Here is a 12,283-nt window from a genome sequence, read left to right on the forward strand (position 1 = left end):
AAGGGGATCCAACGCCACCTTCTGATCTCCAAGGACACTGCATGGCACAGGTGCACTTACATGCAGGCAATACACACACACACACACACACACACACACACACACACACACAAAGACAACTACCATTTATGCACCTACACGACATATTTAATCAAAATTTTAGAGACAAAAAGTTACAAAGGAGAATAAGGAAAGAGTAAGTGTTAGTCTAAGTATGAAATTCAGGTGGCCTGGTGAGATGGTTCAGTTGCTACTTTTACAGAGGACCTAAGTTCAGTTCCCAGCACCCATACTGGGAAGCTCAAAACTTCTGGTAACTCCAACTCCAGGGGATCTGAAGCTTCTTGCCTCTAAGGGCACATACCCATCCCACCCCACCCACACAGATATTTAAGAAGTATGGAATTCACCCTTTGCAAGATGAAAATGATCTAGAGATCTGTTTCACAACAATGTGAGTACATTTTCTTCCTGAAGTATATACTTTAAAATGGTTAAAATGCTAAATTTTATATCATATATTTTTATAATTTAACATACCTTTGATCCTAGCACTCTGGAGGCAGAGGCAGATAGATCATAGAGTTTCAGGCCAACCAGGACTACAGGGAGACCCCATCTCAAATGCCCCCCCAAAGTCAAAAAACAACCCCCAAATTGTAAAGTTTTAAAAGGGGAAAGAAAAAGTGATGTGGGCCAGTGAGATGGCTCAGCAAAGTAAAAGCACTTGTGCAAGCCTGATGATCTGAGTTCAGTTCCCAGAACTTCCCATTGTGGAAAAAAGGCATCTTCTCCAAAGATGTCCTCTAACCTTTACACAAGCACGTCCCCCTCACACTCTCTCTCACACAGACTTATAAAATTTGAAAGAGTGGCGGGGCATAGTGGTACACACCTTTAATCCCAGCACTCAGGAGGCAGAGGCAGGCAGGCAAGCCTGATGATCTGAGTTCAGTTCCCAGAACTTCCCATTGTGGAAAAAAGGCATCTTCTCCAAAGATGTCCTCTAACCTTTACACAAGCACGTCCCCCTCACACTCTCTCTCACACAGACTTATAAAATTTGAAAGAGTGGCGGGGCATAGTGGTACACACCTTTAATCCCAGCACTCAGGAGGCAGAGGCAGGCAGATCTCTGTGAGGTCAGGTCAGCTGGGGCTACACAGTGAGACCCTGTCTAAAATAAATAATAAATAAATAAATAAATAAATAAACAAATAAATAAATAATAAATGAATAGTGATGCACAGTTCTAGACTTTGTTCTTTTCCTCACATAAAATCCACTACCACCACTTCAAAAAATAAATATTGTTCAAAAATGAGGGGAGAAGAGCTCCAGGCTTGAGTAGACATTTCTCAAGATACACAAATGGCTAAGAAATGCTTTTGTAAAATACTCACTTGGGATATAAATCAGTTGGTAGAGTGCATGGTTTGCTTGCATGAGGCTCTGGGCTTGCAGAGCCCCAAGTACTACAATGCTCAAGGGGTTGGATGGGGATTTAGCCCAAGGTAGAGCACTCACTAGGCAAGTACAAAGGGTCTGGGATCAACCCTCAGCACAGGAGAAAAAAGTTCAACATTAGTCCTTAGGGAAATGTAAATTAAAACCACGTGAGGTTCCAAATCACAACCACAAGACTGGATTAACAGTTAATAATACTTCCTGTGCTCATACAAACTAAAGACCCTGGAAACGTCCTGGCTCAGCAGGTTTACTATCAAGCCCGAGTCTGAGCCTTAGAAAACCCACCTAGTAGGAGAAAACTAACTGCTGCAAGTTGTCCTCTGACCTCCACACTCATACTGCGGCATCCACACCACCACCACCTCGCAAAATAAATAAAATAATAAATAAATAAAATCAACAAGAATAAACAGAATCCTGCACACCTGGTAGACATGGAGAGGCCGAGTGCTATGGAATGCCATTCTGTGGCTCCTTCAAACGTTAAATTACTATATGGTTCAACATTTCCACTCCTACGTGTGTACCCTGAACTGTCTAAAGGAATTCCATTTTGTTCTGGCTGATGAGCTATTTTTGCTTCATCCAGCCATTCCCTGGCCCTCACTAACCACAACCTGTGGGGCAGAACGTTCTTATCCAGCTGAACCTGCAGGTCCAGGGAGTTTACTGGGAAATTTATTTTTGAGAAAATTCTCTAACTGAAACTTATAAACCCTACCCTGTCACTCCTCAGGGTTGAGTTCTTTCTGGCATGAGCCTGCTCTTGACTTTTAACGCAGCCATCACTGTGCGGCGTTCCTCTATGAGTTTTTGGATACAACCCCAAAGTATTAAAAACAGGCACTCAAAGCCACACTAGTCCCAAAAGTCAAAAGGTAGAAATAGAAAGGGACGTAGTTCCCTTGCTTTAGGCATGTGGGAAGCCTTGGGTTCGAATGACAGCACTGCGGGGAAAACAGCCCAAATGGGTGTTTCAGTGGATGAATAAATTACTATACACATACATATATATGAACAATTAATCATACGAATAATGCAATATTGACATATGATACATGTATGCATCTCAAAAACGTTAGCGCCACACGCAAAAGGTGACACACTGTATTCCTCCACACACACACACCAGATCACGGAGGAGAAAAAGCAGGAAGACTTTTGCAGGCAGCTGATGGTTCTGCACGGCGGTAGCGCTCCTACTGGCTGCCGAGACGTGACCTCGAGTGTCACTCAGTGATAAGACAAAACCGGCAAAGCAGCTAAAGGACAAGCCGATGAACCGGTACTAAGGGAAAAAGGAAAGCACAGCGTTTGGGATTTCTCGCAGTCGATCGCTGGGACCAGGCAAGCTCCGCAACCGGCCATTTCCGGAAATGACAGGCCAGCACTGGCTACAACTGGTCACGTCTTCCTACTCGGTACCACCAGACGCGAGTATGGGGGCCCGAGGTGCGGCTCCTCTGTGGCGCAGGCGCATCGCCGCGGCCACCTGGGAAGACCAGCAGGAAGCCGCCGACCCTCCCGCAGACTGGGCCCCTCCCCAAAATGCCCAGCGAGGCTCCGAACCACCTTAGGGCTCATTTCACTAACCCCAGCCCCGAAATACCGCCCTCCGGAATCACTTCCGGCGGGTCTAGTGCCTGTACTTCTCGCGAGACCTGAGAGCGCTATGTGACCTGGGTTAAGCGGAAGTCGGGCCTCTTTTCCGTGGTGCCTACTGGGTGGTAGGCTGCGCCAAGATGAAGGTAGGAGGTGGTGGCTGATGAGGCGCAGGCTAGCATCGAGCCGCAGCGCGCAGCGTTGCCGCGGCTCCGGGCCCCACCACCCCGGATCTAGGTGGCGAAGGGCCTGAGGCACGAGGAAGCTCGTTCCCGTGGGCTTTGGGGTGCCTTGGGCGAGCGGATGGCGGGCGATTGCGGCGGTGCCGCGACGGGCGGGAAGCCATGGCGGCTGCGGTGCACACGCGGGTCCGAGGCCGCCTAGCTCTGCGCCTCGGGACTGAGCGGCTTGCAGGCGCCCTGGCCCTTAGGGCTCGAAGGAGAATGTGTGTCGTCCGCACTGCTGCCTGCAGGCGGTGAAAGTTAGCGTCTAGAATTTTCTGCTGGTCGTGCGAAACAAAATGGTTCTGTGAATTATCGTTGTGCTCGGCGCTACCATCGCCGCCGTGGATTTCTAAGTTTTTTCCCCTCTCGCCTCTTAAATCCTAGCTCAATATCTCCTTCCCGGCCACCGGCTGTCAGAAACTCATCGAAGTGGACGATGAACGCAAGCTCCGTACTTTCTACGAGAAGCGCATGGCCACAGAAGTGGCTGCTGATGCCCTGGGTGAGGAGTGGAAGGTAAAGCTGACCACCGAAGCAGCCATTACTTTAGCCTTTTCAGTGAGTGGACGTGCTGTGGTGTTGAATGCAGCCTCAACTCTGCCTTGGTTAAGGTACTTGAGAGTGTCACTTTATGAAGTAAAGCCTGATGAAGCTGGAAAAAAAATGCCACGTTGCTTCATTCGTTGCTTGTTGGTAATTTGGTTTTCTAGACATTTCTGGCCTCTCAAGTGTCCTGATGAAATGGATACGAATTTCCTAACAACTTATTAGTAAGTTGGAAATGGACAGAAAACATGAGTTTGAAAGTGATTCTCGGTTCTCTGGTAGAAGAGAAGTGGTTCATAGACGTCAAAATTCTGTATTTTGGAACAAAAGTAGTAAATGTACTGTTCATGTTCATGCAGGGTTACGTGGTCCGAATCAGTGGTGGAAACGACAAGCAAGGCTTTCCCATGAAGCAGGGTGTCTTGACCCATGGCAGGGTGCGCCTGCTGCTGAGTAAGGGGCATTCTTGTTATAGACCGAGGCGGACCGGAGAGAGAAAGCGCAAGTCTGTTCGGGGATGCATTGTGGATGCCAATCTGAGTGTTCTCAACTTGGTCATTGTAAAAAAAGGTGAGACTTGTTTGTAAGCACATGTGTACGTGTCTTGCAGTGCCTGTGGAGATCAGAAGAGGGCGTTGGATTCCCTTGGAACTGGAGTTAATGGAGAGTTGTTAGCCACGATGTGGGTGTTGGGAATCAACCCAGGTCCTCTGCAAGAGCAGTGTGCTGAGCCATCCCGCCACCCTGTCTTTTTCCTTTGAGACAGGGTCTCCCTGTAGCCCCAGCTGGCCTGGAACTCCCAGAAATCCACCTACCTGCCTCTGCTTCCCCTTTAGTTCTGGGACTAAAGGCTTGCACCATGGCCTTTTTTTTTTTTTTTTTTTTTAAAGGACAGTCTCCCAGTGTGAACCTGGTACCATCTCAGAGAGAATCCAGCTGCCTCCCAAGATTAAAGATGTGTGTGGCTTTAAGTGGTTTTTAATTGGGGATTGTCCACATTGAATTTCTTTACTGCCAGTTAGAATCGACTCAACATTAAATTATGAAGGTGGTGAAATTTTAATATCTTTGTCCAATTGTTTCTCCTAAGGAGAGAAGGATATTCCTGGACTAACTGATACCACTGTACCACGGCGGTTGGGGCCCAAAAGAGCTAGCAGAATTCGCAAACTTTTCAATCTCTCTAAAGAAGATGATGTCCGCCAATATGTTGTTAGAAAGCCCTTGAACAAAGAAGGTAAGAGGGATTATGGATTTTAGGGCTAGAGTAATTTTAATTATTTGTGGCATTCTGTGTACATACAGAAAATAGAATCTACCATAGCATCATTAGCATTATTTACCTGGAGTTGAGATTTAACTAGACATTTAAAGTTAATTGCTTCGGGTTTAAGAGTGACATGGATTGGAGGTCCTCTGCAAGAGCAGCCAGTGCTCCTTACTGCTGAGCCATCTCTCCAGCCTGAAATTTCTTTTTCTAAGCATTTACTGTGTGTGTGTAGGTTGAGACAAAATGCAGGAGTCAGTTCTTGTCCATCATACAGGTCCCAGGTATACCAGATTCAAATTATAGCTGTTTTTTGAATTACAAAAGAAACTTTACATCTACTGAAATTGCTTCCATGAATGGCTGGTAGTCATCTGTGGGGTATGAATCGTAAAAGTTGTGAAAACGAGAAGGAAAAATGCTTTATTATGTATGAAGAAGCAGATGTATTAGTTAAGCAACATACCCACATTGGTGGTGTCCATAGCATCAATAACATGTTACGCTTTCTGTAAGGAAGCATGAAGTCTACATTACATAGAAAAGATAGTTTTGGGTTTTGATTCTTAGGACTGTTGACCTGTATATATGTACCTTCTCGCCTCTCACTAGTCACGTATTCCAAATATTTGGACATCTACCATGTATCATGCACTATTTTGATGCTGAGCATGTGGTTCAAATAAGTTCTTAACCTTAAGCAAGAAAATTAGATATGCAACAGTGCAGGAAATGTGTGAGGTGGTTGACAAGTGTTTGAAAGATGGTCCTTGTCTCATGGTAGGGGTGGGGGGTTTAGCTGAACTGTTAATAGCAGAACCTGGATATATACAGCACCTGAGGTAGTAACTCCTGTGCAGCATCCATAACCTGAAGTTACATCAGCTTTGCTCCCAAAGACCTGTAGTCCATAAACAACTTTCAAGTATGAATCTGAAAGGGCAGTGCATGCCAGGAAGAAAAGATTCAAGCATAGGGGGGAACTTGAAAAAATTACTGTGATAGAGGATGTAACACCACTCAACCACACACCAGTACTCCTAAAAGCGCGTGAACAGGACACTGGTGTAAACTTTTCAGGAGGAATTCAGATTCGCCATTGTTTAAACCACCTTTTATATTCTTGTTGAGGGGTTAATAAGTATCCAAAATCGTAGGCTCCAATTTTATTTTCATAGGTTTTCATAGATGCTACTGCACTGAGCATTGTTTTGATAGCTGGTGGATCCTTACTTTCCCCTGAGTGTATGTGTATGCTGGTTATTTTAGAGCCATGTGCGTGTTGGGCAGGTACCACCCCATGGGACAAGGGTATTGAGATGATGCCTCATCTGGATTTTAGGTAAGAAGCCTAGGACTAAAGCACCGAAGATTCAGCGTCTGGTTACGCCGCGGGTCCTGCAGCACAAACGCCGACGCATTGCGCTGAAGAAACAGCGCACCAAGAAGAACAAGGAGGAGGCTGCGGAATATGCTAAACTGCTGGCCAAGAGAATGAAGGTGGGGCTGGGGTGCGCAACTGCCTGCCTCCACGTCTCCATTTCTCACCTACACAAAGCCCTAACTGCTTTTGTTGTGTTTTGTTTAGGAAGCCAAAGAGAAACGCCAGGAACAGATTGCCAAGAGACGCAGGCTGTCATCACTGAGAGCTTCTACTTCCAAGTCTGAGTCTAGTCAAAAATAATCTTTAAAAGTAACGAATAAATATGATCAAACCTTGAATCTCCTTTGTTGGCTTTTCATTAATGAAGTAACTGGGTAAGTTGAAAGGAAATGGGTCTTAAAAATGGGAATTCATGTACAGTTTATTTCAGGAAGTACAGCTTTTCAAGGCCTATGTACAACGCAGAGAAAAGGTGTGCTCAGGCTAAAGACATACTTAGTGTCAAATCTTTTAAATGTTCACAGAGCTTTTAAAACAAGGGCTCTGGCTCAGTGGTCTAGTGTTAAAGTCCCTTGGTTTGTTATGAAACACCTGTGATTGCAAAATGTGTCACCATCACCACCACCCCCTCCTGTAATAGACCATAATTTCTGCAGTGGTTATAACCTGATTTCATTCTTGTTTTGGAGATGGTCCTTGTCTGTAGCCCAGGCTGACCTTAGTGAAAAACCTGCTTTAGCCTGCTGGTGTCATAGGTCTGTTACCATTGTGTAAGCATCTTAAGGCAGGTTAGGTGCAGTTAACTTTAATACAACTTCATTTTCCCTAGAGGTAGAAGCTACAGATCTGAGTTTGAGGCCAGCTTAGTCTACATAACAAGTTCCAGGTAAGCTAGTGCTATAATAGGGAGAGCCTGGCTAAAAGAAACAGCTGCATGCCTTTAATCCCAGCACTTGGGAGGCAGAGGCAGGCAGGTCTCTGAGTTCAAGGCCACCAGAGGCTACAAGGAGATCCTGTCTCAAAAAGACCAAAAAAATGGGCCTGTAATCCTAGCATTCAGCAGGCTAAATCAAGGTTAATCCAGAAGACTGTCTCAAACTTGAGAGGTTGTGTGAAGTTGCTAGGATCAGCATACAAAATCAAAACCACTAGGATTACCCTGCAACTATTTTGAAGATTGTTTTCAGAAGCTATTAATAAAGTTCATCTAGCACTAGCTGCACATTTTTAAATGTTCATACATTAAAATAACACCTGCCTCGGCTAGATTAAAGGCATATGCTTAGATGGTCTCAAAAAATAGACCAGCTGGGCATGGTGGCGCATGCCTTTAATCCCAATGCTCCAGAGGAAGAGGCAGGTGAATCTCTTGAGTTCAGGGCCAATCTCGTCTATGTGGTGAGTGCCAGTCCAGCTGGAACAAGAGGCCAGGTATCTTTTTTTTTTTTTTGTCTTTCTGAGACAGAGTCTCCCTGTAGACCAGACTGGCCTCAATTTCACAGGGATCCACCTGCCTCTGCCTCCCCTGTGCTGGGACTAAAGGCTTGTGCAGTCTAGCATATGCCTTCAACCTCAGCAGAGGTGGGTGTATCTGTTAAGACTGTGGACAGCCTGGTCTACATAGCCAAGTTCCAGGCCAGCTGAGGCTTCAGGGAGACACGGTCTCAGAAACAAAACAACAAAAAACCCGAATATAAGAAAAAAGTTCCTGGGGCTGGAAGAGAGATGGTTTGGCAGTTAAGAGCACTGGTTGCTCTTTTCAGAGGACCCGGGTTCAAGTCCCAGCACCCAACAGTGGTTATCAACTATGTAACTCCAGTTCCAGGGGATCCGACACCTTTTAACCTCTGGGCACTGCGGGACATGGATGCATTTACATGCAGTCTATACACATACATAAAAGTAATAAAATATTTTTAAAAATCAGTTCCGATGGATCTAAATGGTAGCAGAAAACTGATTTTAAAAAGTTGTATTGAGGCATATAAGTTTTGTAAACAAAGTACCTTGGTAAGTAACTTCCAAGTTCCAGAAATCACAGAATAATGGAAGTCTTTTAACAGTCAATCCTAGAGTGCAACAACCTTAAAAATGTAACAGACGCAAGAAACGATTATTTTTCATTTTATTCAATTTTAATTCATATATGCAAAGATAATTTGAAAATTTTTTGGGTCAATAAAATATATGTTGTAAAAATATATACTTGAAACTGCAAAAGATCCACTTTGAAAGTAATGAAGATCTTAACAAAATTTCTGATAACTGTTTTTCACTTAACACAAATTCAGACTAGGGTTCTGCAAAAAGGTCAGATTAACCTTTAAATGTTGAAACGCTGGTACATAGTTTTAAAAAGGTACCACCATGTAAAAAAGATGTATGTGCTATTAAAGTATACCAAATGGAGGTAAGTTTTTACACGTTAACTGGTTTAGTCAGCTGCATTATTACCGTAAGAGCACACACGTAACCAACTGGCTTTATGCAGGAGCTAAGGCAAATTTGCTGCTCTTGATGTTTTTAACAAAGCACAATAAATGTCAAGGTGGGGCATGTGAAGTCATGATTTTCTTAAACATTTCTTATTGGTAATAAGCTCAATAAACTTTAAGGTTTTAAGACAATTGATTCAACCTAAACAATAGTATTTACAAATGCACACTTTTATTCACAAGCATACAAATCAAAATACTGTACAAGAATAAAACTTTTATGTGCAGTGCGAGTTTATCCCACAGGTTCTATTTTTTGTGGTACTGGGAACTGAACCCAGGGCCTCATGCATGCTACACAAGTGCTCATCCATTGGGCTGTAATGGTTTGAGACAGGATCTCAAAAGTTCAGGCTTGGCCTTGAACTTGAGATCTGCCTTCCAAGAAACGGATTTTTACAAACCCGAGTCACCAGGCCCAGCTCCCATAGGTTTTAAAAAATAACCAATACCAACAATTTATGTGCCCAAACATATTTTTACAAAGACTACACACATTTGTAAGTTCCAAATAATTTTGTAAGTTAGGAAATTTCATTTCACCTATTAGATTCTGATTAAACACTACAAATTAACATTGGGGGAAGACAGAAGTACCTGGATATTCAAGACACAATCCTTTAAGCAAGATAATGCATAATTTAAAAGGTGGAGATATATATTAAATTTTAAATCAGGGAAGGCAGTTGTGACTTTCAGATGATTTTGGAATTAATGACTACAAATGAGTTTAGTAGTAGTCATTTACTAGGCAGCAAGGCCTCATTCAGGAAACTACTGCAACATGCAATTGAAGTATTTTAATAAATACACACACATATCTATTACATAGCCCCACACATATACAATCATACACAGTTACTCTTATAATTGAAGTATTTCGTTTGTTTTGAGGTTAGGCAGGTTTAGTTTGCCATCCCCCAAACCCAACAACTCCAAATACTAACGTCTATAATGATGACAGTTTCATTATTTCTTTTATGTAAATAATGTGAAATTCAATTTTTTCTTTTTAGTGGAGGCAGAGAAATAGGGCAGGAGCTAAAAATCTTCAAACATCAATAAACCTCATGATGTTTAATGGCAGCTGACATTTTGAGATGATTCAGTATGAATGACAATTCATTGTATTTTATCAAGAGTTTCTTCACTGCAGCTTTCACCAGGTCTTAAGATTGGGAAAAGCCTTGAGTGTTTCCAGGCGGAACCTACTCCCCTAGTTCTCAGTACCAAAGTTCCAATGAGTCTTTTTAAATGAGAGGGGCTCCAAAACACCTCCTGCACCACTCCATGCTCGTACTTGGTGGGGCATCAATTTTCTGTAACTTTTCAAGAATCTCTGAAGATAAATTTTTGTATGCAAGCCCATATTCATTGTCAAAAGCCTCTGAAAGACATTTTAAAAACTGCAGCTGTAATTTGTTAACAAAAGTATTAAAAAAAAATACTGAGTCATGTGACATAGATTCAAATTGCCTACTCAAAAGTAATTATTTAGCATCTTTAAATTGCATTTTTTGGGGGGGGGGTCTTTTTTTGAGACAGGGTCTCCCTATAGCCCCAGCTGGCCTTGAACTCATAAGAGATCTGCCTTCCTCTGCCTCCCTACTGCTAGGATTAAAGGCATGTGCCACCACACCTGGCTAAACTGTATATTTTTTTTGGGGGGGGGAGGTGGCGCATGCCATGGTGTATATGTATGGAGGTCAAATGATAATTTGAGGGCATCAGTTCTCTCCATCTACCATGTGGGTTCTGGGGACTGCCCCCCCCCCTTTAAAAAAGATATACTTATTTTTATATGTGTATGTATATTCTTTTTTAAAAATATTATTTTTATTTTATGTGTGTTATTGCCTGCATGTAGGTAAGTGCACCCGTGTCGTGCAATGCCCACAGAAGACAAAAGAGGCTGTCGGATCCCCTGGAACTGGAGTTACAGACAGTTGTTAGCTGCCATGTGGGTTCTGGGATTTGAACCTGGGTCCTCTACAAGAACAGCCAGTGTTCTCAACTGCTGAGCCATCTCTCCAGCCCCATGTATGTATATTCTTGAATGTATGTGCACTACAGGTATGCTGGTGTCCCCAGAGGCCAGAAAAGGGTGTCAAATCTGCTGGAACTGGAATTACAGGCAGTTGTCAGCTGCCATGTACATGCTGGGAACTAAACCAAGGTCCTTTGCAAGAGTAACAACAAGTACCCTTAACCACTAAGCTACCTCAGCCCTCATTTTAAGACAGGGCCCCACTATGTATGTACACAGGCTATCATGCCCTCCTCCCACTTGTGATCCTCCAGTCTTAGCATCCAAGTGCTATGATTCTAGGCATGCGTCCCCATGTCCAGCTGCAGGTATAACGGTGGGGAAAGCATGGCATGCTGGCAGAGCAAGAAGCTGATCACATTTCAATCTTTTTTTTTGTCTTTTTGAGACAGGGTCTCACTGTAACCACAGCTGGCCTGGAACTCGCTATGTAGACCAAGCTCACAGAGATTCACCTGCCTGTTTCCCAAGTGCTGGGATTAAAGGCATGCGCCATACCACCTACATTTTCTTCTTCCTTTTTTTTTTTTTTTTTAGTGCTGATGAATAAACCCAGGTCCTTATGTATGCCAGACATGTATGCCAGCACTAACTAGGTTACGCTCCCATTCTACATGCTCCATTAAAAAATTTTTTTTCAACAGAGGAAATCAGAACTAATTTTAATAATTCTTCATTATTCAACTTACCAATATCAATGTTTTCTCTTCCAAGAGACACTAATGATAAGAAAAGGATTTCTCTGTATAAACTCCTATTAAAAAAAAGAAAGAGATTCTGAAAATTAGCGGGCAAATAGCAAACAAAACAACAGACACAAGTTTGAATTTTGGGATTTCTTTGTTAGAGAGTTCCATTGTAGCCTAGGGTGGCCTAGAACTCACTATGTTGCCAAGGCTGACCTCAAACTTTTGGCCATCTTCCTGCTTCAGTCTGCTAAGTGCTGGGGTTACAGATATAAGCCACCACATCTGGCAGTTGCAGATTAAAAAAATTGAAAACATTAAATTCTATAGATTGATTAACAGCTATGCATCTACATCCTGGTTTTTATATTATACCGCAGGTGTACGAGGGTTCTTCAGAGGAAGCTGGTTGAAGGGTACACAGAACTGGGTTCTATCTTACAACATTCAGGAGCTTCTAATTCAAAGCGTAAAAAGCTTTTAAAAAATTAATGGCAGAAGCCGGGTGTGGTGGCACACACCTTTAATTCCAGCACTTGGGAGGCAGAGACAGGCCTGTGAG

At 43.2% G+C, this 12,283-nt stretch overlaps 2 protein-coding genes across 5 annotated transcripts in view; one reads left to right on the forward strand and one right to left on the reverse strand.

The window, feature by feature from the left end:
- The first annotated feature begins 3,078 nt into the window (after positions 1 to 3,078).
- Rps6 (ribosomal protein S6) lies at positions 3,079 to 6,831 on the forward strand. The gene is made up of 6 exons (XM_008845533.3): positions 3,079 to 3,218; positions 3,681 to 3,812; positions 4,202 to 4,412; positions 4,933 to 5,079; positions 6,452 to 6,609; positions 6,698 to 6,831. The coding sequence occupies exons 1-6, from the start codon at positions 3,213 to 3,215 to the stop codon at positions 6,791 to 6,793; spliced, it is 750 nt and encodes a 249-aa protein (XP_008843755.1). The 5' UTR covers positions 3,079 to 3,212; the 3' UTR covers positions 6,794 to 6,831.
- Positions 6,832 to 9,141: 2,310 nt separating this feature from the next.
- Positions 9,142 to 12,283, reverse strand: part of Dennd4c (DENN domain containing 4C) — a 120,133-nt gene continuing 116,991 nt past the window's right edge. For all 4 annotated transcript variants that reach the window (XM_008845535.2, XM_029569598.1, XM_029569599.1 and 1 more), the window contains 2 exons: positions 11,725 to 11,789; positions 9,142 to 10,375 (listed from right to left, as the gene is read on the reverse strand). In XM_008845535.2, coding sequence (XP_008843757.1) covers positions 10,239 to 10,375; positions 11,725 to 11,789 — 202 coding nt within the window. In that variant the 3' untranslated portion in view covers positions 9,142 to 10,238. The remainder of the gene's footprint in view (positions 10,376 to 11,724; positions 11,790 to 12,283) is intronic.

The sequence above is a fragment of the Nannospalax galili genome, unplaced genomic scaffold (assembly GCF_000622305.1).
Source record: "Nannospalax galili isolate Female #2095 unplaced genomic scaffold, S.galili_v1.0 scaffold1082, whole genome shotgun sequence".
In the NCBI taxonomy this organism is placed as follows: domain Eukaryota; kingdom Metazoa; phylum Chordata; class Mammalia; order Rodentia; family Spalacidae; genus Nannospalax; species Nannospalax galili.

What these genes read in the sequence shown, in the direction of transcription:
- Rps6 (XM_008845533.3), top strand. An exon ending in AAAGCCCTTGAACAAAGAAG is followed by an intron (nt 5,080 to 6,451) that starts GTAAGAGGGATT and finishes TCTGGATTTTAG; the next exon opens with GTAAGAAGCCTAGGACTAAA. An exon ending in TGCTGGCCAAGAGAATGAAG is followed by an intron (nt 6,610 to 6,697) that starts GTGGGGCTGGGG and finishes TGTTTTGTTTAG; the next exon opens with GAAGCCAAAGAGAAACGCCA.